The sequence below is a fragment of the Tenrec ecaudatus genome, chromosome 10 (assembly GCF_050624435.1).
Source record: "Tenrec ecaudatus isolate mTenEca1 chromosome 10, mTenEca1.hap1, whole genome shotgun sequence".
Lineage (NCBI taxonomy): Eukaryota > Metazoa > Chordata > Mammalia > Afrosoricida > Tenrecidae > Tenrec > Tenrec ecaudatus.
The window spans coordinates 58,412,418-58,437,668 of NC_134539.1; the positions used below are offsets into that span (position 1 = coordinate 58,412,418).

General features: G+C 43.6%; 1 protein-coding gene across 1 annotated transcript; it reads right to left on the reverse strand.

Annotated features, from left to right (window-relative positions):
• Positions 1-975: 975 nt before the first annotated feature.
• On the reverse strand, positions 976-24,826 carry PSMD5 (proteasome 26S subunit, non-ATPase 5). Its single transcript, XM_075560415.1, has 10 exons — positions 24,623-24,826; positions 13,010-13,154; positions 11,852-11,965; positions 9,181-9,309; positions 7,669-7,778; positions 5,661-5,803; positions 4,984-5,175; positions 4,548-4,657; positions 4,003-4,143; positions 976-1,773 (listed from the first exon to the last, which is right to left on the reverse strand). The coding sequence occupies exons 1-10, from the start codon at positions 24,793-24,795 to the stop codon at positions 1,516-1,518; spliced, it is 1,515 nt and encodes a 504-aa protein (XP_075416530.1). The 5' UTR covers positions 24,796-24,826; the 3' UTR covers positions 976-1,515.
• Positions 24,827-25,251: the final 425 nt, after the last annotated feature.

Here is a 25,251-nt window from a genome sequence, read left to right on the forward strand (position 1 = left end):
ACTTACCTCGACTATTAGCCACTTGCTACCTGATTTGGGGATAAGCAACTTCACTTGTTTGCTTTCTCATCTGTGAAGTAGAAATGTAAAGATTTCATGATAGGGATTTTGTACTCAGGCCAATATGTAATATAGTGTGATTTCTTTATTCATTGTCAAGTACAGAATAGGCTGTCAATACTTCTTAGTGAACATATCTACAAAGAAAAAAAAGCCACAGGCATAAATCAGACAGAAAGAGATCACCTTGTCTTTGAACTCAGAAGTGATTAAGATCAGCATCACAAATGAGATAAAGCAAAAATCACTTTTTTAAAAAGGCTGAGAAAAATCTAGCTGTAGCCTAACTAATGATATTAATAGTAAGGAAATGGGCGGCTCCAAGATAGTAAAGATAGCAGGAGAGAGACAGTGAATCCAGGGACAAGAGGATTCCAGTCACGTGAGAACCATTTTATTGAGAGTAGGAATGGCTTATCAACTTCACCAGGAATGGCCTAGAAGGAATAGTCCCCTCGAGTCTGCACTTGTCACCCCCCTAACAGGGTCCTGCAGGAGCCTTTGGACTGGTACCTTGGGAAGCATCAGCGCGCTCTGCCATGTAAACATGGACACTAGGATATGAAGGGGAGAATTTTGTCAGCAAACAGGAAAATCCTTCTGTGAATGAGATGGCATCCTTGTTTATATACATTTGTCCCTTCCCCTGACTCTGATTATTCATAGTAAGTCTCCCTCAATGTGCACCGCCCAAGTCTGACTTTACGGATCAAGAGAGTTGGATGTACAGCCTCACCATTGATGACTCATAAAGGAACACTATTAGCACATTATCAACCCCCCCACCCAAACTACACACACAAAATAAAATTCACTAATAAACAATAAGAATTTTAAAAACACTGGACACATATTTTCAGATTCTTGTTTACTTTTCAAAGAAATAATAGTAACATAAAAACAAAGGAGACTTAATTTAAAAGATTTAGTTTTAGTATAAAGAGAACATAATTTTCATATCCTATACCAGTTTTCAGAGACCATTTATAACCAAGACTTTGCAAATGGATTAAGAAGGGGGGAAATAGGGAAGAGAGTTCGGAAGTAAGTGTGGTCCGTTTTTCGGAGAGTAAGCAGAGAGGGCGCGTCCATGGGGTTTTCGGAGGAGAGCAGAAGCAGAGCTGCTCCCATGCTGCTGCACAGAAAATGGCACCGCAAAACAATGGGGATACCTGCTTTAACGAAGACCCATTTGTCTGTTCTTCGTGCACGCCAAATCCCTGGTTTCGTATTGTATTTCAATGTAAAAACAAGCAAACAAAAATAAGGTTGGTGATAAAAAGATTAAACTAAAAAAATCAAATCTTTGCCATGAAGTGAGTACTGACTCCCAGTGACACTGTAAGTCTTAGTTGTGCACGCCATGTTAACTCCAGGGGGGAGGGAGGTCGGAGTCCGTGCCTTCAGAGATGTTCTGGTCCAAAACGGGTCCTCTGCAGTAAGTTTCAGAAGAACTCATTCTGCTCCTTCCACTGCTGTCATGGAAACAGGTTTTACATAGTATGGCCCTTCACTCAGGTAAGACCTGAGCCTCAAGTAATTCGGGTTCCCAAAGATCTCTGCAATTGACTTGGAATTGGCGAGTGCTTTGACCAGTTCATATTTGGCATCCTTTGAAGCTTTGTCATGCTCCACAGACCGGTCCAACACATATTCTACAAAACCTGGACTCTGGAACATCAGTTTCTGAGCCCAGGGCTGGTTTGCAATGGCCTGGAATAGAAAGAACAGAATTCCTTCAGAACCTCAGGAAGTTACTTAAGTTCGCTCATGAGATAGTACACTATTTTTTAGAGAAATCTGACAATATGGACCATAAAAATTTTATTTTCTACCTAGGTAAGTTCCCTCATGAGACTCTAAGAAATACTCCTATTCCAAAGCTTGATGACAGTGAGAAAAACGACTGTCCAACAATGGAGGAGTGGGTCAGGGGATGACGGCATCAAGCAGGCTAAATTCTGTTTGCAGAAAGGAGGTAATGGAATGGATAAATCTGCTGTATGAAAAAAGCAGATAAAACTATACATGCATGAGTACAGGGAAAAATTAAAATGAGAGAAAAGACTTCCCGCAGGAGATGTCAACAAAATGATAGTTTTAAACTTTATTATAGCAACATTTGTAATGAATATTGCCTAAATCTTCAAAGACAGGGAATACAACAAAACATTGAGGACTTTTAAATTTTTTTAACAAGAGTATATCTGAAAAACATCACGTTGAAGAGAAAAAGTCAACTGTAGAATGAGATAAACAGCACAATACCACTGACAAAGTTTAAGAGCGTGCAAAATATTCTATTCGCTCGAGGGTACATCCAGACAGTAGAAGTGAAAAATCACGTAAGGCCTATGTGTCCAGAATCCATGACAGCGATAACAAATAGGGGCAAAGGGAACTGGGTCTGGGAAGAGTAATGAAGTGTGAAAATAAATCTGAAATATTTCCATGAACCAATCAACCAATATAAATATTAAGAGGAAACACACCAAACAGATGGCTTTGAATGATTTAAAATTTCTACTTCTTAGTCTTTTCCAAATTTTAACATATTTAGTCACTTTTATAATACAAAATCCTCACCATTACATCTCAACGAGGAACGGGTAATAATCCAGTTTAAAGCTTATTCCCTCTCAAAATGTGTTCCACAGACCACCAGCAGCAACACCACCACTGGGAGCTTGTCAGAAAAGCAGAATCTCAGGCTCCAGCCTAAAATGAATATACTTAAGACCACCTTCACAATACTAAGTGGGCTGAAATAAAAAGTTCCTCAATCCAATATTCAAAAACCTCACTTCTCCAGCTAAGATTGACTAAGTAGGGTGGAAGGTAGAAGAGCAGAAACATAATACACGTGAAAAATGAGAATACTGAAGGGAGAGCCAAGATTCAGGGTGAAGTAGGATAAAAACAAATGCTCTTGAAGTTGGCAGGAATATCTGTATCTTTCATGACCCAGATCATGAACCACGTCCTTCGATAACTCTGCAGTCTCCTCCATTTCCCAGACCAGTAAACGTACTGCCTCAGATCCCATTAGTGATAAGCTTACTACATTTCGATAAGCCCGGACACTGTGGTGAGTCCTTAGGCTACAGAGATAAATCAGTAGGATTCCACTCTCAAGAAACTTGTACAGTCTTTCCCCCAACCCCAATTAGGTAGTTCACTGTGTGATTATATTTATCACCTGGCTCCCTCTTTAGACAGTGAGCCACATGCAGGGAGGGTTTGTGTAGACTCTTACTCCTTGTTCTATCCCAAGATAGGATAGACAGAGAAACTACACTTTACCCAAAGTATGACAGCCAAGATTCTTTGTCCCTACACCACGTGGATTTGGGCTAGAGACATGCTTAAAAGGTACCTAAGCTAATCCTTGCAGAACGAAGAAGAGGCTAACACAATTAGGGACGAGTGCCGGATGCAGAGAACACAGCAAACACATCAAAGCATTTATGTTACCAAATCATTAAGTGCCGAAGGGTACTGGCTGACTAAGGCTCAGGAAGCTGGCCGGAATGGGTCAATAGTGAGCTACTTGTATGGCAGACAAAGGGTCCACACTAACTCTGTGAGCTTAGAGGATCTCAGTCAAGTCTTTGCCACAGCATTGAACACCTTTTTTTTTTTTTTTTTGGAGTTGAGAAAGATTTTATTGAGGCAGGGAAAGAATTCCAGGGAGGGAAGGGATAGTAGAGAAAGGGATGGGGGCACCTTGGACCAACCCCCAGGAGGTTCCGAGACCCAACTAGTTAGGTCAGGGAAGTCGCCCACGTAACACCTTTTACCAAAACAATCTGCTTATACATTTGTCTCCTTCAATTAGTCTACCAGGTAACAGAGGATAGGAATGTGTGAAAGACTTGTGTCTTGCCAGGGACCGCTCATCTGTGGAACTGCAGAGCCCCAGGAGGACGAGGTGGAACCTACCGTAAACACCTTTAAGGCAGCACAGTGTAATTCAGGGAAGGGCTGGTTACTGATGCCACGGAAGAGCTCCAGCGAGTTCTGGGATAAGGAGGAAAACCAGGATTCGGCCATCCTCAGGAGGTCATCAGTCTGTTGCTCAGGCTATGGGACACAAGAGGATTGTTTCATGAAGGACAACTTACATGGGAAAGGCACCACAGTCCTGACAAAGTTGGTTCTGCCGGGTTTGCTGCACTTCTTTAGCTGCTGTTATGGGGGGACAGGAGGGCATAGGTGCTTACATCATTATCTCTGGGCACCCTCATTTTTGAGGTGGCTGAGTAAGCAAGCTCTAGAATCTTTCCCAGTTCTAATTTTCTGCAATTCCACTTTAACTTTAAAATGTCACTAGTCATAGAATGAGTTTTTTTTTAAATTAGTTTATCAGTATTTATATTAAGTTTAAGAGTATCAAGTTATCGTAGTATTCAACTATTTGAATCATAATACTATTTATTCACCCAAACATCCCCCACTGCCCTTCATTAGCTTCTCAGTCTACTTACTGGTAAATATAGAAGAGATGAAATTGCATCTAAACACCTGATTTTTAGCTCTGTTGAGGCATTTTTTGCTTGATGTCCTATTCTTGTTAGTAAATGTTCAAAGCGAGTGCCTTTGAAGAAGTAACAATACCATTTTAAAAATTGTTTTCATACACTTCAACTCCTACCAATCTAAACCAACACAAAAACAAATTTGCAGGACCAAAGGATAGGCCTAAAAACACATATTTATATTATATGCTATCTATAATGACAATAGGAACAAAGTTTCAATAATCATGAGATATTTTTAGAAATGAGTTCATACAGTTTTAACAGACCATCACCTATAAAAACAGCTATCGTCTAAAATGCACTTACTCTATTAACAAATGAGTTGATATATGGACTCAGTCCAAAATAATATTTAAAGAAAGCCAAGACAAGGCATACCAACCTGTTTTCTGCAAAACCTGTTTCCCTTCAGCATTAGATCCTAAGATTCCAATGGTGTCCACTGACACACCAATCATGGTGGGGTCCTGACTTTCTGCCATGTCAAAAACCTTTTCCACGAAGACAGGGTAACGTTCACAAATCTGTTGAGGGCTATCCACGGTAGCAAGGTTTCCAAAAAACTTCACAAATCCTATAGAGAGTTACAAAAATCTATTTTAATAGAGACGTACAATATACTTTGTGAGCCCTTTCATAGGGACCGTAGTAAACTCAGGTCAGAAAGAGCAAGGTTGGGCAGGTGGTTGCCCAAGAACCATAAGGAGATGTCAAAGGGCCAATATATGCTCCAAACTGAATAGAAGCCCTGACTTATCAATGGAGCTGGGTGCACATACTGAAGCACTGTCAGATTCACGGACCCAAGGCAGTCGACAGAAATTCTACAGAGGCACGTTTGAAAGCATTATTTGGAAGAAGTTTTTAAAAGCAAACTCACCAATGAAATAAACTACGCTACTTAAAGCAGGAATACATCTCCAATTTCTGGAAGTGCTCATAGAAAGCTACTGAAGCGTTTCTAAAGACTGTAACTCAGAAAATCCGTGACTCTGTAACATAGCCTCTAAATGTCATTACTATTTTTATAACTCAGAAACAGATACCAGTGCTTCTTACCTGGTAAGTAGAAGCTGGAGAAAGGGTCAGAATCTGCCCCGACAAGTATATTAGAGATCTGGTCAATTACTCCTTCTTGAGCTAGGTACTGTCGACCATGATGAGTATGTGCCAAGGACGTCACCATCTCTATGCAGGTGGCTCTGCAATGTCAGAAGGACAGTAAGTGGATCCAGCATAGGAGCAGCATAGTTCAGAAAGTGTTTTCATACAAGCCTCCTTACTTAACTGCCACCCTGAAGCTGAAAGGTAATTAACCTTGATGCTACTTTTTTTTTTAATTAAAAAAAATATATATAATGGTTCTACTTTTCACCGAGGACATAAAGCCCAGAAAGTTGCAGGGCCTTGACCAGCATCATATGGTTGCTATGTGACAGAATTCAGACTTAGATCTTGGTCTTTTAACTCAAAGCCCACTGAGATTTCCATGACAACATAATGGCTTTCTAAGACACTTCACACAAAAATTGAGAGGATTTATTGGATGATTACAATAAAGCCCTATCTACCAGTAAGTCTGTTTAGATCAGCAGTTCTCAACCTGTGGGTCATGACCCCTTTGGATTGCTCGATTCATAACTAGCAAAATTAGTTATGAAGTAGCACTGAAAATAATTTTATGGTTGGGAGGTCGCCACAACATGAGGAACTGTATTAAAGGGTCGCAGGATTAGTAAAGTTGAGAATCACTGGCTTAGATAGTATAGAGAATTTTGCCTTATTCTGGTTTTTAAAAACATTTTAAAATAAGTTATTTTAGAGCATATCCTGGTCATCTTACTGTTTGCCCCTACATAATTTAGTAAGCACCTCAAAATAATTATATAATAGGAATACCATTTCAGCACACAAAATTAACAATAATTCCTTGGTATTATTTAATAGTCAGCCATGATCAGATTTCTCTAAATGCTGACTTGTTACTCTGAGGACTTGCGGGGTTACTCTAGCAGAGGAGACTTTTCATTATTGCTGTGTGCCGCTGCGCCAGTCCCAGCTCTTAGCGATAGACCCGAGGGGAAGTGCTGCGCTCTTCGCAGGAGCAGGCCATCAGGCCTCTCTCCCACGGTCCGCAGTGCTTCCAAACTGCTGGCCTCGCAGTTTGCAGCTGGGCACTTAACCACTGCATCGCGAGTGTTCTCAATTCCTTCAGCAGGTACAGATATTCAATTACTTAAAACACTGTCATCAGTGACTGGTCTATGACTATGAGATTAACAACTACAATTCTATTTAAACAATACAGGTCAATTAAAAAAGAAGGAAAACAAACACGCCCCGTGTACATAAAGATAATAATTACAGCAGTATTTTGAATGACCCAACAAACATTAGAAGCAAACGAGTGTCTAACAAGGAAGTATATTTAAAACCATGTATAATCTGTGGAAGGCCAATAGTGCAATATCTGGCAGATATTGTGGGGATCTGACGATTAGGGGACTGTGAGTGATGACAATGGAATGAACATTTCTTCGAGGATCTATGTTTAGGCTATACATTGATCGATTCACTTAGTCCTCATGACATCTTCTTTACTGTTACTGTTCCATTTGAGAGATGAGCACACTGAGGTACAGGAAGGTTACAAGAATCTGTCCCAGGGAATTGGTAGAGCTAGTTTCAAACTCAAGTCTGTTCCTCATTTGTAAAAGCCCATGTTTTCCTATCATAGCACGGTGCTTTCTTTCACCGAGCTGAAAGGTGGTATGTCCGATAAAATGTTGAGTACTATCAAGCAGAGTGCGTGACTTTCTAAGAACAGACAAGCCAAGGATCAGGAAACACAGTCAATCAAAAGCAGTGGCACTGTCACACATGACATTTCCAACATGTCATGCTAGAACTTGGGACTGCTTCAATGGTCCCTTCTCTAGTACATGCCTTCGTCATGTGATTGCAACCTGGGCACAGACCCTAACAAGACAGGTGACACTAAGTCCCAAGATTGATCTTTGGGCCTCCAAAGAGGCCACTTTGCCTAAAGAACGTCCAGCCAGCATACCTGAGCAGCACGTCCTCCGCAGCCAGCTCCCGGAGGAGCTGAGCTATCAGTCCACTGGTGACGCAGAAGCGTAAAGATTCTGGTGACACAGAAGAAATCTCCACAATTAGCTGAAATGACAGGAAAAATAGAAAGATGAAAATAATCGCCACCTGTAAGCTCTCCTTTTAAGTTCAGAGCAAGGTACTTTACATAATAATTAAAGTTTAAAGACCATTATTAAGTACAACAAAGTAGGACAACCTACTGAGCACATAAGAAATTAATTGGAACAAAAACATCCCATTTTATCTTAGTTTACCTACAATGTTTTTTAATGATTTGCCAATCAGGATATAAAATCAGGATATAAAACTTGTGTCAGCAATAATGAGTTATTTTTAAAATGCACCCATTTCTGTGAGTTACTTGTCAATAGAAGTTTAAAAATAAAACATATTCACACATGTGCATCATTAGTCAATCTCTCACTCACTCAGCAACATGTCCTGAGGGGTGACAAAGAGAAATGGAAAGACAGACGCAGAGGAGTAATAAAATCAGATCTGGATTTTGAAGAGATCATCCTCAGGGCATGGGAAGACAGACTGCAAGTGATAAAGTAAAATGAGGGAAGACGGGTTTGAAGGCAAGTGCAATTGTCCGGGTGAGAGACAAAAGCTTAGGTGGTGGTGGTCACACAGCGGAAGAGAAACGCACGACCTTGAGAGAAAGTGGCAGGATGTGGAGCGGAATAGCCGGGAGGGCAGGGAAAGCAAGGCGGGTGCTGTGAAACAGGGCTAGCTAGTTGCTGACTTCAAGTGGCGGCAGAGGATGGGTGGGGGACCAGCGTTCGGTCTGGCTGAGAAAATGTCTGAGAGGGGACACGAGGTGTGAGTTCGGAAGAGCGGTCTACGACAGAGGTTTACATCTCAGAGTCATCGTCCTATAAATAGGGCTGGACTCTCCCAAAGAATAAAGGTGTCTGTGCCATCAAGGACGGTAAGACGTGGGCTTGGGATTCGCCAACAGTGAAACGCTCCAGAGGGTGAGGAGTCAGGAGGCTGGGACACAGTTAGACGCAGAGGGAAAACCAGGCGTGCAGTACGACATGCAAGCAAGAAGGGACAGGACAAGGGAATGCAGCTGCAGAGGGAAACGTTCTGAACATGCGGCAAACGAGCTAGCTACACAGCCCTCTGTCAAGCATGCAGCCAGACTGTGCAGCCAACGATACTTCTAACATAGCTTACCGTGACCACTGAAAAAGAAAATACAGGTGAAGTTTTAAACAGAGGGCTCAGTACAAAGCCACTGAAAATGAGAGCCATTTATGCTTGCCACTGCCACTATCTGTAAAGTCTGGTTTCAGCACTATCATCTCTATCATAGCTTTCATATTACACTGTAAAAAACCCTATGATTTAACTCATAGAATATACGGAGAACGCATTCCTCTGCTGGTGGCACCCAACAGAGATTACGCACTGAATGAAGGAGTCACGGGTGCCGGACAGCGCAGTGTCTTCTCACCTCATGCACTCTGTACCGCACAATGTCACTTGCTGTCATGACTCTTTTCAAGTCATCCAACAGATTGCTTTCAAATACAGCCTCCAGTCCAGCTCGGGTTAGTGATATTCTTGACAGGGATTTGATGGCCTTATAAGGAAAGAAAATATCTCTTTAGTCATTAGCTGTTACATTAGTCTTTCGCTAATATTTTTATACTGGAAAGATACACAATATTTCAAACAGAAAATTGTTTGCCTAAGTTGCTTCTTATCAAGGAAGCCAATGCAAGCCCTCCGGTGGATGCTGTGGCGGAGTGTAGCCTAGAGAACAGGAGAGGCTCACTCGAGAAGATCAGCACCGACAGTATCTATAATCGATGTTAAGGAAGTAGCCTCAGCTGCACTTGCACGTTGAATAAGGAAGAGGGAAAGAACTGATGCATTTGAGTGGCGCTGCAGGGGAAACACAATGGCAGCTCCATGACGACAAGAAGAACAGCAAACCTCACTTGGAAGAAGAAGTCAAAATTCTCCTTAGATGCAAGGATAGTGAGACTTTCTCTCACATACTCTGGACAAGTTTTCAGAAGAAACCAGTCCCTGGAAAAGGACGCAGAAGGGCAGTGAAAATGAGGGAAACCCCAACCAGGCTGACTGGCACAGCGACTGCAACAGTGGGCTCAAACATGGCGGTCGAGCGCACTGCTTCTCTCTGTTGTACCCAGGGTCACTGTTGATTCGGAACTCCCAACACCACCACCACCATGCACGAGAGGGTGTCAATTCCATGACACAGACACACCGTGCGAGACCCCACCTGTCTGCCAGCTTGTCACACGTGGTGGCTCGCATGCTGCGGTGATGCTGGACGCTGTGCCATCGAATACACATGGTCAGGGTTTCCTCAACTTCCGGGCTACAGCAGACTAGGAAAGGGCACGACGACCTAGTTCTAAAGGACAAACTGGCCCGTGAAAACATTAACATCGCAGCACACTGTGGTCGACAGAGTGACAAAGAATGAGTCACTCAGGTTGGCAAGCACTTAAAACGTGAAGGCAGGGAGAGCCGATTTCTCAGACTAAATTGACCTTAATGAGTTGTTGGACTTAAGCTGTTGGACCTTCATATGTTGATGTGGCATGACTCAAAAGGAGAAGAAACAGCTGGGAAAACCCATTAAAAAGCAAAATGGAGAATGTATAAAGAAATTTAAGTTAGCAAAAAATAAAATGAAACATTTAGAGATGGATGCCACAAGCACTAATGGGCTGAAATGGGCTGGTGTTAGCCATTCTAAGTCAATCATACGGTCTACTATGCCAAGAATCACAAACCAGAGCGGTGCTGTCACACTCACTGTCAGAAAAGTTGTATCCTGAAGCACAACACTGCCCGTGACAGGATAATAGCCACATGCCTACCAAGCACACCGGTTCATACTACTGGGGGAGCTAAGTTGCTGCTTAGGCAAATGGGACAGGATGGCCAGCATCCATGGTTTAAGACCCGTGGGAAAAGCTGGTGGCTGAACCTCAGGAGCTGATGGGGCAGCAGCTGGCCTGTCTCTCTGCCTGAGATAAAAAGGACATTTGTGTCATGTTCCCCAGCAAGACTGCAGAAGCAACAGTCTGCAAACTTACCAGTGATTTCATGTTCTCAATCTGGTCCTCCACACCTGTCTGAACAGCTTGTCTGATGTAGGAATGCTTCTTTGTACACACTCAAATAATTGTAAAACTGCCCCTTTGCGTAAACCTGTCACATGTTGCAGGCTACGTGCAGGAAGGGAATTTAAATCTGCCTTGAATAAAGCTCAGGGCCCTGAAGTGTGTAAGCTTCAGGGACCCAGGCTCCAACTTTTGTTACCCTTTGCATCTCTTATCTCTTAGTGTTCTGGTTGCAGATCATGCCCTCTACAGCGTGTTCGTATTGTGAGATAAGAGCCGGACTCAATAGTGTCTCACATACTACTATTCCTCAAATTTACACATTGACCACTAATGTCAAAAAGGAAAAACGGAAGATCCTTACCCATTTTTGCAGCACAAAATTGATCACACATGTACTCAAGATACATTGATAGTTACTGGTGACTGGAACGCAAAAGTTGGAAACAGAAAGATGAGCAGTTGGAAAATAAGACATTGGCCACAGAAACACTTCCAGAAAGTTGCATGATAGGATTTTGGAAGACCAATGACCTTGGTCAACAAAAAAACGCTAACTATACACCTGGGCTACCCAGAAAAAGCACACAGGAATCAAATCGACTACTTCTGTGGAAAGGCACAAAGGAGAAGCTCATGATCATCAATCAGAACTAGGCCAGGAGACAACTGCAGACCAAACTGCTCACATGTAAGATTATGTGGAAGCTGAAGAAAATTACAGTTCCTGACTGAAGGCATAGCAAAAACAAAACCAAACACCCTAAAAACCAAAAGCTACAAGAACTGATAGACTGTCCACTGAAATGCTTCACCAAACAGTTGCTGTGCTGGAAGCACTGACTCGTCGAAGCCGAGCCATTTGGACTCTGTGGAGTTGGCAATGACGGAGGGTCTGCACAGGCAGGCAGAGCTGCCTGCTGTTGTACAGTCTTGAGAAGTTGGACCTGACTTGCTGGCACCTACCACAACCTCCAACAGACCTTTACCTCCAAGTTCAAGATGGTGCTACACACTTACCGCTTTAACTACAGATAGATTTTCTCCACCGATGCAATACACAATTTGTTTTAGCAAGTCAGAATGATTTAGAATCTCAGTAATGGCATCAGAATTTTCAACAATTCTTCCAACCTGCAACAAGCAAACAAAACAGAGGAGAATCAGAAAGGCTCTGCTAAGGCGGGACAGCACACATCTCCTGGTGGTCACGTTCCCTGGCCTACTGCTGGAGAGTGAGTCGTAAATGTTTAGAATGCCTCGCTTCATTAGAGTCAAATCACACATATGGCACAGTCACATCTTTAAAGAAGAGGGGAAATACATACACACACACACACACATACACATTCTGCTTTCTGATCTATAAAACCGCAATATAATACTTGAATGTGGGCTGGATATGAAGATGCAATGAGAATGAACAGGTAAATAGGTAGCACTCACTGTTGGCTACGTGTTGGGTTGCTAACTGCAAGGTTGGCTTTTCAACCCCAACAGGTGCTTCTCGGAAAGAAGACGAGGTTGTCTGCACTGGTAATGAGTTACAGCCCCAGAGAATCTATATAGCGCCCTCATGAGTCCGAGCCAACTCCCTGGCAGACATTATACAGATCAAGAGCCTATGACAGTGCCTGGCATAAAAGTGTTCAATGATTAAATTAATGCCTGCTCCCTTCTTGTTGAACATGTTGGAGGAGAAAAGGACACTCAGCAGTTGGGTATCTACTAGCTAACTAACCTCTCTAAGCGCCCAGCAATTCACCAAGATAACCATATCATCACTCAAACCACAGATGGTCTAGATACCAAGATAAAAGCACCTTGATTTGCTGGTTTCATGTCCTTTAAGGTAGTACTTAGATCCTCCCACTTACAGCAGGACCAACATGGCAGAGTAGAGCTGTCTGGACACAGAAGAATTTTTTCAACTAGAACAGCATATGGCAAAATGGCTGGTTTATAAAGTAAGCTTTGTTGGTGAATGAATGATTCAGGCGGTATTTGGGAAATTTCTCACATTAGCTCATATTCTCCTGATTCTATATGTGTATGTCTGTCTCCTTCACTCGGCTAGAGCTTCCTTGGGGACTGTTGAGCATTGTTTGTCACCCAGCCCAAAGCTGGCAGTCACTAATTGTAAGGTCCCTTTTTACACATAGCATTAAAATGTCACACCTGGGACAAAGTGAGGATCTTCACGGAGTCATCAGGGTGAGTCAGCCCTCTCTCCAGGTCAGCTCCGAGGTTCCGGGCCACTTGCACTGGCTCCATAGCTTGGAGCAATCTCTCCAGGATGGACACGCACAGAGTCGTCTGTTCCCTAAGAGAGACACCACAGACCTCATTCAGCCATGACCTGCCAAGTGGGAAGTCGTAGCTGGATGGCCTCTGCAGCTTGGCTCAAGGCAGCTCTCCACACAGACGTCCCTTGAAAATGCCAGTTTCTACTCAGCGACGAGGCGCTTGCTAAGTCCTACATTAAGAGCTCTGCCTGTGCAGAGCTACAGCGAGAGAAGAATAACGCAGTCGCTAGCCTCAAGAAGCTCAGTCCAAACCAAGGAGGAGGCAAACACAACAACTCTAATCCAGGCTTTCGAGAGGCTACCAAAAAAAGAAAAAAAACGCTCTGCTAGGCACAGCTTTCGTATAGACATCTTCCTGCTAAACGGGCATCAAGCAACTCGCTGAGTTAGGGAGCCCAGGGGCGTTGCCTGGGGAGGTTCTCTTGGGTCACAGTAAATTTTTCTGGAAAGCAGTTTTGCCCGAACCTCGCTTTTTGTGATGGCCAATTTAAGAGAACAAGGTCTGGCTGTGAAATTCCGTTTCCTGTTCAGGGCAACATACCACAGATGCTATTGTGATGGTGAACAGATCACAAGGACAGCGGCGGCGATGGGAAAAACTCAAGTGTACAAGCGGTTTTCTCAGACCTCATTCTGGACATCCACCAACTTCCCGAAGAGATGAAGATGTCGACTCCTAGGGCATTGGGAGCTCCTTCCACCAGCTCAGACGGTTCATCAAGCTTCCTATTGAGAGCTTCTGAAAGGATTACTTAACTGACAATGAAAGCCTGATTTGTGGCAGACGGGGCACTGGTTTTGCCACCACAATGCAGCCATCTCAGTGAGCCAGCTTTTTGGCTAAAACCAGCATGCCTCTCTTGCTTCATGTACCTTACTCAGCCAACCTCGCTCCATGCAACTTCCTTTTGTTTCCGTGAGTGAAGAGGGACATGAAAGGGCAGCGATTTAATGACATAGAAGAAGTGAAGAAAACACTAAGGAGGTGCTGACAGTCATGCAAACAGAGTTTGAAAATGTTTCCAAGAATGAAATTGCAGATTTGACAAATGTATTAAGTGTCATGGAGAGTACTTTGAAGGTGATAAGGTTGTTTTGTAAAAAAATTCAATAAGTAGCTTTGAGAAAAATTTCGGGTATCCCCTCGTATGTTGTAGTTTTGGGATGGAAGCTGCTAGAGCCCAGGTAAGGAACACAGGGTCCAGCACTGTGCATTACAGGGACAAGTAGAGGCAGGGACCCTGGTGGAGTAGTGGTTATGAACTGGCCATGAGCCGCGTGGGGGCAGTTTGAAGCCACCAGCTGCTCTGCAGGAGAAAGACTGGGCTTTCTGCTCCCTTAGACAGCTAGTCTTGGAAACCACAGGGAGCCTGTGAGAAAGCACTGACTGGAGGGCAGTGGATTTGGTTAGTAAGTGAACGAATAAATAAATAAATAAATAAATGGACAAGTAGAGGTGTGACATGACTGGAATGAGAAAGGGGAAGGAGAAAAGTTAAAAGGGGGATGTGTGTGTGAATGGAAAGAAATGAACATGGAAAGATAGGCATCAAATTCGAACTGGTTTTTAACGTGCTCTTATAGATTGGATTTTTGCAAAAGCGGTTCCGTAGGGAAAAGATGAGGCTTTCTACTCCTGTAAACAGCTAGTCTTGAGAACCCACAGGGGCTGTGGAAGTTACCTAATTTCATGTCAACTTGATACATAGGTTACAGGGGCGAGTCTAGCCAGTCAATCAGGTCACAGCCTGATTGATGCCTCCTTGTGGACATGGCCTTATGAGAATTCTGGGAGTTTTTCTCTTCCTCCCTGGAGGAAGACACTCTCTGCTCCACCTTCCTGTTGACAAGCCACGTGGAGCCACACTGATGGCAGCCAGAGCCCTAGAAATGTGTCCGCCATCATTGGATCCACAAGCCTTTCCACCCACCGACTTGTGATCTTCTTGCATTCCGCATCATTACATGTGACTGTGTGAGTGTAAATTGGAATTTATGGGCTAATATTGAACTTATGGACTTGATCTAGATTGGGCTGGGGTGTTCTACTGATGCATAAATGCTTCTTGGTATAATATTCTCTCTTGTACATGCGTGTCAATGAATTTGTTTCTCCAGTCACCCATACTAACGCAGGGACGGTTCTGCCCTGTCCCAGAGGGCCATTATGAGTAGGCACCAACTTGAGGGCAGTGAGCTGAGGGGTGACCACGGAGTGTTTCACGAACTCCCCTGTCCTTTAATGGGCAGTGCAAACAGTAAACAGATACTCAGAGGCCACTACTCAAGTATGCATTTAAATGGGGCCCACCTTTATAGAAGGTAATGAATGCAGTTGACCTTTTAGGGATGCCACCCTCCCTCACAGTGGACCATCGGAGTATGATTTACATACAGCTGACCTTTGGACTACATGGATTGTTCTTCTTGCTGATAGTGCGAGCCTATGAACTTATTCCATAGGTTCCCTAACTGATTGGGCCTATTGCTCCTCATCCCCCACGGGGGGGGGGGGGGGGGAGAGATTCAGCACCCTCTGGCAATGAAAACCATTTGTACTAGAGCCTATAATCCTGAATAAAGTGTAGGTACCTGCTTCTGCTGCGCCTCATCAGAAACACTGGCCTATCTCCTTAAACACTGTATGACGCTGCTGGTCTCTGTAGTTTGCCTTTCCAGAGATGGCTGGCAGTCCAGAGAACTGCTCACTGGGCCATGAGTAGCTTATTTGAGCATGTATACATAGGAATCACGTGAGATTCCACAAGACTCACCTGGAGATCTTATGAAACTGTATGTTCTGCCTATCTGGAGTGGACATGCACATTTTCAGGAGGCCTACAGTTCGTATCATATGGCATTTCAAACAGGTAACACACAACACTTGTGAGCTCACCACATTAACACCAAGGGGGGAAAAACCTGAGCATAAGTGAACCCAGAGAATTCAAACCAATTGTTATCCCAGGGTTCAGTGTATATCCACAAATACAGAACACATGAGGGGGAAGGTTATGAAAACTTCCTAGTCACTAGCAAACACCATGAGGGAATGGGTCACCAGGTCTGGGAACACCAAGGCCAACTGGCATAACATAGTCCACAGAGACAATCCTACTTTGGAGAGTAGTGACTGAGGTCTTGAAAGCTTTTGAGTGCTCATGTAAGGTGCAACTAATAGTCTCTCCCTGTGCTGAGCCAAGGAAAATAAACAAAGCCAAAGCTGCATGGAAACAGTCCAATGGACTAATGAACCACTGGACCCTCACCTCCATCACAGCAAAACCAGAAAAACCGGATGGTGCCCAACTGCTCTGAAAGGGATCCGATGAGGTCCCGGGTAGAGTGAGAGAAAAATGTGTAGTTCACACTCAGATTAAGACAAGATGTCCCAGCTTACACGTGGAGACCGGAGGATCCCCTGAGGCTGTGGCTCCTCTATAGCCTTCCGGCCCAGCAGCAAGGAGATGGGAAGATTACTGTGACATCATGGGAACTGCAATCCACGTCACAAAAGGTGCGTGAAATGTTGACTGGAAAACTGACTTCTTCCATAAACATTCACCCAAATCACAAAAGCTAGGGGAAAAAAGTGAAAAGTCTTCCTCACATCCCCAAGGTCCTTTGCTACCTCTTCACTGCCCCATTCCCTTCTTATGTTTCACCCTCCACCCCCAATCCATTATTTGATAGGCAAGCTCATGAAACGGACTTTGGCTTACTCTATGCCTTACTTTATGTTCTTGGTCAAGTCCATCTTTCTGTGTCTGTTTTCTCAGCTACAGAAAAGGGACACTAACTATAATTAACTCACAATAATAATGAAGACACACAGTGCACTGCTTCAAGCATTAGTCTATACATTGAACATACTTTAATTCATTAGTACTCATAATAACTCTATAAAAGAACTTCTATTTTTATGCCAATTTTTAATAGAATGAACAAAAACCGTTTATCTTGCCTAAAAGTCACACAATAATTAAGTAGCAGTATTGGAATTTGGTATCATGTGGTCTGGCTCAAGTCCATGCTTAAGTTAGCTCTGTATCTCGATTTCTTCTTTATTTCCTATGGACTTCCCACTGTGCCTAGCAGCTCTCGATAAAGGTTTCTGAACTGAAATGCTCGTTCCAGCTGCTTCAACACCTGTGCAAAGTCTGCTGCGACTCATCATGATCCAACATGACAGAGAACTTGCTCACAGGGTTTCCTAGAGTAGAATCGTGACTGGAACTGACGGCTAGCTCTTTGCTCCCAGAGACACTAGAGGGCTCCAACTGCTGCCCTTCCCAGTGGCAGCCAAGCACCGGACAACAGTGCTACCTGAGCTCCAAAAACACCAGTCTAGCAATAGCTTATTGTGGGTTTAATTTGCATTTCCTTAACAACTAATGACATTATCTTTCCATGTGCTTAAAGGCCACCCAAAGATCTTGTTCAATTTTTTTTGCCCATTTTAAAATTAGGTTATTTCTGTTCTTGCTATAATGTATTGGGAGTCCTGTCTTTGTAATACACACAAGCTCTTTATCAGATAAGATTTGTAAATATTTTCCTCCCACTTTGTGCTTTGTTCTCTAACAGTATTTTTTGAAGAGCCAACAGTTTTAATTTTGATTAAGTCAAATTTATCAAATGAAGAAATAATTGTGTAACTTGGGGTCACATTTTTTTCTTATATAAATTTTATAGTCAACCCTTTTATATTTAGACCCATTATCATATATCGCTGGTAGGAATGTAATGGTGTAACCACTCTGGAACATAGTCTGGCGGTTTCATAGAAATTTAAATAAACACCTACCACACGATCCAGAAGCACTGGTGGTGCAGCGATCAAGTGCTCAGCTGCTAACCGAAAGATCAGCACCTCAAATTCACCAGCTGCTCTGGGGGAGAAAGATGTGCAGTGGGTTTCCATGAAGATTTACAATCTTGGAAACCTTATGAAGCAGTTCTACACCGTCTTAGATGATTATTATGAGTCATAACAGACTCCATGACAATGGGGTTTTACCTTAAGATTCAGCCATGCTGCTCCTTTACATTTACTCAAGACTAAAGATAGCATTATCAGGGGGTACAAAAAATACCCCGTAATTTCCCCCACCAAAAAACTATGTATTTAAATTTTTTTACAAAACAACCTTATCACCATCAAAGTACTCTCCACGACATTTAATACATTTGTCAAATCTGTGATCCCATTCTTGGAAACATTTTCCAAACTCATCTGCTTGGATGGCTGACAGCACCTCCCTTTTTCTTCACCTCTCCTACATCATCAAATCGCTGTCCTTCCGTGTCCCTCTGCATTTGAGGAAATGAAAGGAAGTTGCATGGAGCAAGGTCAGCAGAGTAAAGTGCATGGGGCAAGAGAGACATGCTGTTTTTTGCCAAAAACTGGAGAACTGAGAAGGATGCAGGTGCATTGTTGTGGAGGCAAAACCAGTCCCATCTGCCACAAATCAGGCTTTTTTTGGTTGCACACTGTTATGCAATTTTTTCAGAAACTCTAGATAGAAGGCTTGATTAACAGTCTGACTTGGTGGGACGAACTCCATATCCAGAATGAGGTCTGTCACCCATCGACATTTCATCTTTTTTGAAATGAGAAACAACTTGTACACCTGAGTTTCCCCATAGCGCGTGGTCTTTGTAAGCTGTGTTCAACATCACAACAATGTCTGCGGCATTTTTCCCCACGCAGGAAACAAAAGTTCACAGCTGCATGCTGTTCTCTTAAATTGGCTGTCACAAAAAAACGAGGTTCGAGTGAAAGTGCTTTCACAAAAAATTCACTGGGACCAGAGAGAACCTTCCCAGGCGATGCCACTGGGTGCACTGACTCAGAGCGAGTTGCTCAATGTTTGCCTGCTTGCCTACTTGGAAAAATGCGTGCTACGAAAGCTCTGCTCTGCACAGTGCAATTCTGGGTTATTTTTTTTAGTACCTCCTGGTATGTCTATGTAAATATTGTGTATAAATGTTCACTTTAGTATTTTTAATAATATCTTGTGCTGCAATGATTATTTAACATATAGCCACTGTCTTTATAACTCCTACTGAATGACTGGATTACTGTAGTCAATTCTGTTTTATGGCACCCTATAGGACAGGGTCCTCTGTGGGTTTCTGAGACTGTTTCTGTTTACTCAAGACTGTTTCTGTTTACTCAAGTAGAAAACCCCACCTTTCTCTTACAGAGTGGCTAGTGGCTTTGAACTGCTGATCTTTGAACTGCTGTCAGTCCAACGGTAACCACGATACTACCAAGCTCTTGAATGACTGGGTAGGGCTACACAAATATGAGGTGTTTGTAGCACACCAAGGCAATGGACAGCTTGTTAATGACATAAATATGAGATCACCAAACAAAAAATGGTATATAGAATGCTAATGTGGAGACGTCAGTTTTGCTATCCCGCTATAAAATGAGCCATCTCAGAAGCAAAAAGGGGCTCTCACTACCATTAGGAAAGAAAAGCCAGGAGTGGAGTGTGCCCTTTACACCCCAGCAGACAGACAGCTGTGATACTGCAGGGGGTAAGAGAGCAGAAACAAAGGCAGACAAGGGCAGCAGTGGAACAGGGAACAGCAGAAGACAGAGCAGTAGGTTCCCGAGCCCTCAGAGCAAGTGAGCTGCATGCTTTGGGCAGGAGGCTTGCTGGCAGAGTGGGAGAGCTCTCAGCCTGAGGAACCAAGTTTGCTGGTCACCAAGACCAAGGCTTCCTGGCAGAGCAGAGTGCCTCTGGGGCATCTATCGACAGAGCTAAAAGACCTTTGTGACATCTGCAGGGCAGAAGCCGGGGGGAGAAGGGGGGGAATGTGGCTAAGATAGAGGGGACCACAGAGAGGCATGTCTGTGGGCAGGAATGGGAAGAGGCTGTCCTGACCAAAGAACTGTATCTTGAACATTTCTGAACCTAGACTATAACTTGTTAACTTCCCCAATAAACTCAGCATCGTGAGGTTCATCTATGAGCTCTGTGTGGCCAGTAAAACAGGTTACTGAACCTAGCGGAGTAGAGAAGGTTGTGGGAAGGTTGGAGAGCAGAAGCATGTCTGACTTTCTCCTTACTGGAATCAGCCTGCGGGGTAGTTCACACTGTTAGTGCTGATGAGATTTTTGTGAAGTTAGAGATCAGGGTGATGTGAGAGGAGAGTGCCTTCGTGCCACTGTTTCAATCTCCAAGCTGGAAATAACCCAAAATGGAATCTATAGGCGAATAAATAAACTATGAAGCATCCATACTCAGCAATAAAAGGGAATAAACTATCCATTCATACAACATGGATGAATCTCAAAATAATTATGCTGAGTGAAAATTTTAAAAACAAGAGTATCTATCATATGACTCTATTATATAAAACTGTGGAAACATTTGGGGGTGATGAAAAACCTACGAGCAAACCCACTGTGATTGAGTTGATTCCAACTCAGTGATCCTACATAGTTTCCAAGTGTCGATCTTCACAGGAACGGGCAGCCTGAGGTGAGCATTCCAACGTCTAACCCACAGCACCACCAAGACTCCCCAATCTTAATTGTGGTGATGGCTCCAAAAAGCTCAACGAAAAATTCCTTTATCTTTCCATACCATCTTTCCATGAATTTTGGAAGCCCCTTTGTGTGTTCGTATGTACTCATGTGTAAATAAAGCAACTTCAAAATTTCATGGAAAAGTCCGATTTATCTTTTAATTTCATTTTTCCATAAAGCTCCCTCCTGTGTGTATGCGCATGCACACACATATATACAAGTGCATGCATGGGGCCCTTAAAAAGTTCATGGAGGGGGAGGGAGGGAAGGAAAAAAAGAGAAGCTGATACCAAGGGCTCAAGCAGAAAGAAAATGTTTTGAAAATGAAGATGGCAACATATGTACAAATGTGTTTGATACAATTGGTGTACAGATTGTTATAAGGGCTGTAATAGCCCACAATAACATGATTTATTAATAGAATGAAGTTTTTAAGTTCATGGGAAAATGGAACGAAAAGGCGACTGGAACACTAAGGTTAAGACTTTTCTGGGAATGTTTTGACTCCATTACATGAGGGAGTGCACATATATATCAACATAGCAAGCTGTACATCTTAAACATGTGCAGGTTATGGCATATAAATGATATGTCAACAAAGGAACAGAGGGTTAAAAAAGCTGGATAGTGCACAAATTTCAAGTCACATGTAGCCCTTTGGAACCAAACCAGAGTTAATAGCTGATAGTTGGTCTTTTCCGACTTGGATGTATAAAGCTGTATCTTAGCTCCTTCAAGAGAATAATGGTCAAGATTCTGAATTCACAGGTAGGTCAGCTATAATCAAGATATAAAAATCTATGAGGCTGGGCCACGATAAGTGATAATATTAAAAATGACTAAAGCTTTCATGAGCTATTGCACTGTACTAAGCCCTTTAGATAAGAGGATTTCAAAATGTTTGTGGAAGTTATCTTTAATTCCATTTTCCATGAACTTTAACAGAAAGCCTCATACCATGATCTCATGTAATGCCTGCAAACTAAGTCTCAGCAAAGGTGAGTCTCTCCTCACCAGCTCAAGCAACACCGATTTTGTGTCTCATTCTTATTCTTTTATGTTACCTCAAGATGCCCTTCAAAAAAGTCTTAGAATGTAATAGATCTGACAGTCACAATATGATGTAGAGAATTATTACCTCCAAATTGAAACTGGCCTCTACCATGTATCCAATTCTGAAATAGGCTCTTGAAGTTTTCTACTAAGTTACCACTGCTGGATGAACAATCCTCCCCCATAGGTCCTATTCCTAAATCTCCCCTCATTTGAGTTCCTACTGCAGCTATGCTAACTTGTGGTATGACCTTCAATTAAATATCTTCATCTAGGTGTAAGATGCAGCAAAACAAAAAAGTATAATTAAAATAAACATTTGGGGGGGGGGAGCTGATATCAAAGAGTTCAAGAAAGAAGATGTTTTGAAACTGACTGGTAGCAATTGTACAATAATGCTTGATGAGATTGAACTATATATCTGTAAGAGCTTCCAATAAAATGGGGAAAAAAATCTTCATCTATAACATGAAGAGGTTAAACTAGGTGGCCTCTCTAAACTTTATTGAGTCTAATCTTTTATTGGGCATGTCTTATACATATATTGTGCCAGGGCCTGAAAGGCACGCAGAGATAAACAAATACCGTCCCTCCCTTAAAAAAACTTGAAAACTAGAAATGAACACACACAGAACTATAGCATAGAACAACATGATAAATACCATTAACAAACAATCATAATGTTCTTCAGGAGATGGGGGGTCATCACTTGCAAATGGAATGATCCAGAAAGATTTTTTTTTAGGAAAGGCTGGTACGTTACCTGGGCCTTAAAGGATGGATAGAATTTGGAGATGGGGGAGGATATTTCAGTTAGGACTGACACAAACATACTGTACATACGTGAGTATAAGCTGACCCGAATGCCAGCCGAGGCACCTAATTTTACCACAAAAACTGCATTAAAAATGTGCTGAAAAAAACTCAGCTTATACACAAGTGCATACTGTAGTTAGAAAAGTGAAAATCATGCTCAAGGGAAAAGCAGCAGTAAGTGCCATGTTAGCTGATGGGAGGAAACCAAGTGTTTAACTGGAGCCCAGGGGAAAATGAGGCTGGAAAGTAGGGTAGAAATATGCTTGCCTAGGGTCTAAACATCACATTAATTGGTGAGAAATAGGAACCTCTAGGTAAGATTTGATCCTAAAAAGCTTACTACGGCTGCAGTGTATGTAGAATACTCTAAATCAGGAAGGCTAGAGGTCATGAGTAGTCAGACTAATGCAAAAGACAGCAAACAGGAGTGAACCAGGGCCGAGTTAAAGACAGGTTGAGAAAGAGATAGCTCGCTGGCAGACGTGAAAGAATGGTGGCCAATATTTTGATGAACTGGGAGTAAGGAAAAGGGCAGTCAGAGCCCAGTGACTACTTTCTCAAGCAGAAAGATTTTTCCCCATGATTGCAAAACATATGCAACAAAAATTTTCCACCAAAACCATCCTAAATGTACAATCTAGTGACATTCATTACACTCACCCTGTTGTGCAATTATTCCTAACGGGCATTAATCACCCCAAACAAATTCACTTACTCACTCGCTGCCATCAAGTTGATTTTGGCGGACAGTGACCCTAGAACTATGGCGGCAGAGTGAGTTACACACTGGGCTGCCAATTGCAAGGTATGCAGTTCGAAACCACCAGTCGCTCAGTGGGATAAAGATAAGGCTTTCTACTCTCATAAAGTTAGTTTTGGAAACCCAAAATGGCAGTTCTACTCTGTTCAATAGTGTCCCTATGAATGAACCAGATACTCGGTAACTCTTAAGCAATCACTCTGCATTCTCCTCTCTTCCAAGACCCTACCTAGTAACCACTCATCTCCGGTTTCCTCTGTGCATTTTCAGATTCGAGATGATTTCATGGAAGTGGGACATGATATTTTCCTTTTTGTGCCTGAGATTTTAAGGTTTACCCATGTCTAGTATGAATCCGAATTACATTTTGCTTTAAGGCGGAATAGTACAAGTCATTAAAAAATTTCTAGATTGTCAATATTTAAATATTAGAAACACTTTTTTTCTTCAACAAAATAGGTACAGACAGATACGGTGAAGAGTAAAAGGTGCTCCCAAGTCCCATTTCCATGGGCAGCACTGTTCATAGTTTCTGCTGCTTTCTTTTTAGATAGTCCATGTTGTGGGGAGCGGGGAGAGGAAGAAGCAACCCTTTGAAAACTGTGCCCTTTTCCTTTCGGCCAACAAGCCTGTATCAGCGTTCTTTCCATGTCAGCCATACAAATCCAGCAATCTGTGGTTGCTGGTTTTCCATTACGAATTTCCCTGTACTTTGTACAAGGGGCTCAAGCTTCGGAGCCAGGTGAGGATGCTGCAGCACCGGGCAAGGAGTGGGAGCCGACGCGACAGCACTAACAACTACAACACACCTCGATTTTGAATTTCCATACCTAAGAATTACTAGATCAAAATTGCGTGCATTTAAAATGTGGAAGAAGCTTGCCAAACTGTCGGGACAGGGTGCCTTTTGAAGGAGAAGGGGGGAGATAAAAAGTGACCTATACACGTCGAGCCCTTCCTGTGGGATTGCTTGGCTCCGCCAACTCCTATTTCAAAAAAGAGGGTGGGGAGGCCCAATGGCCGGAGAAAACTAGCACCGCAGGGGTGGACTAGAGGCCCCGTCCTTTGCTTCTCCGCCCAGGGTCCTTCCTATTCTCCCTGCCATCAAGTCGATGCCGACGCCTAGTGACTCTCGGACGGACCGCAACGATCGATGGAAGTAGAACGCCCCGTCTTTCTCTCCCAGGGTCCTTACCCCTCTGAAATGCCGGCCACTTTCCTACATTCTCTGCGCCTGGGAAGCTCACCCCTCCTCCCAGTCCCCCGACGTGGGGGGTCCCTGCCCACTCCGGCTCCGGGACCTCTCTCACCGATGGTTCTGGTTGAGCAGGGAGAAGAGCGGCCCGAGGCGCATCTCCGCCACTTGCTCTCGGAGCTCGCTGAGCGGCACGGCCTGCAGCACGGAGAGAAGCGCGCGCAGCTCCTCCAGGGGGGCTTCCAGCCGCGACACCTCCCGCAGCAGGCTGAGCACCTGCGCAGCCATCTTGCCCCGCTCAGGCTGCGAGCCCGCCCACCCGAAGTCCCGAGTAGCGGAACCGGGCGCGTTCCGTCCAGTCTCGCGAGATCTGCCGAGAGCCGCCTCCCTTCCGTGAGAACTCCCAGGCCGAACCAATCGCAAGGCCGAGGTAGCAATCGGCGCGTTTAGCGGCTGTGGATGGCGCGACCAGATTCGTTCGGGCCGAGTCAGCGATCGCCCCTGATTGTTTGTTAGGGCTGGTGGGCCGCCCCGAGCGCTGCTGACTTGGGCGCTTCATCGGATGGCCCTGTCGGTTTGGGTCTCTGCCACGGAGAGCGGAGGCTCGGAAAGATGCCCCGCATTGGGGATGGGTACGAACCAAAGGTTCGGTGGCTTCGCGGGCGCCCTTCCCGACGCTCAAACCAGGATTTTGGCAGCAGCCATTGTAGAGGCCGCACCAGGCCGAGGGGAGGCGGTGGGTGG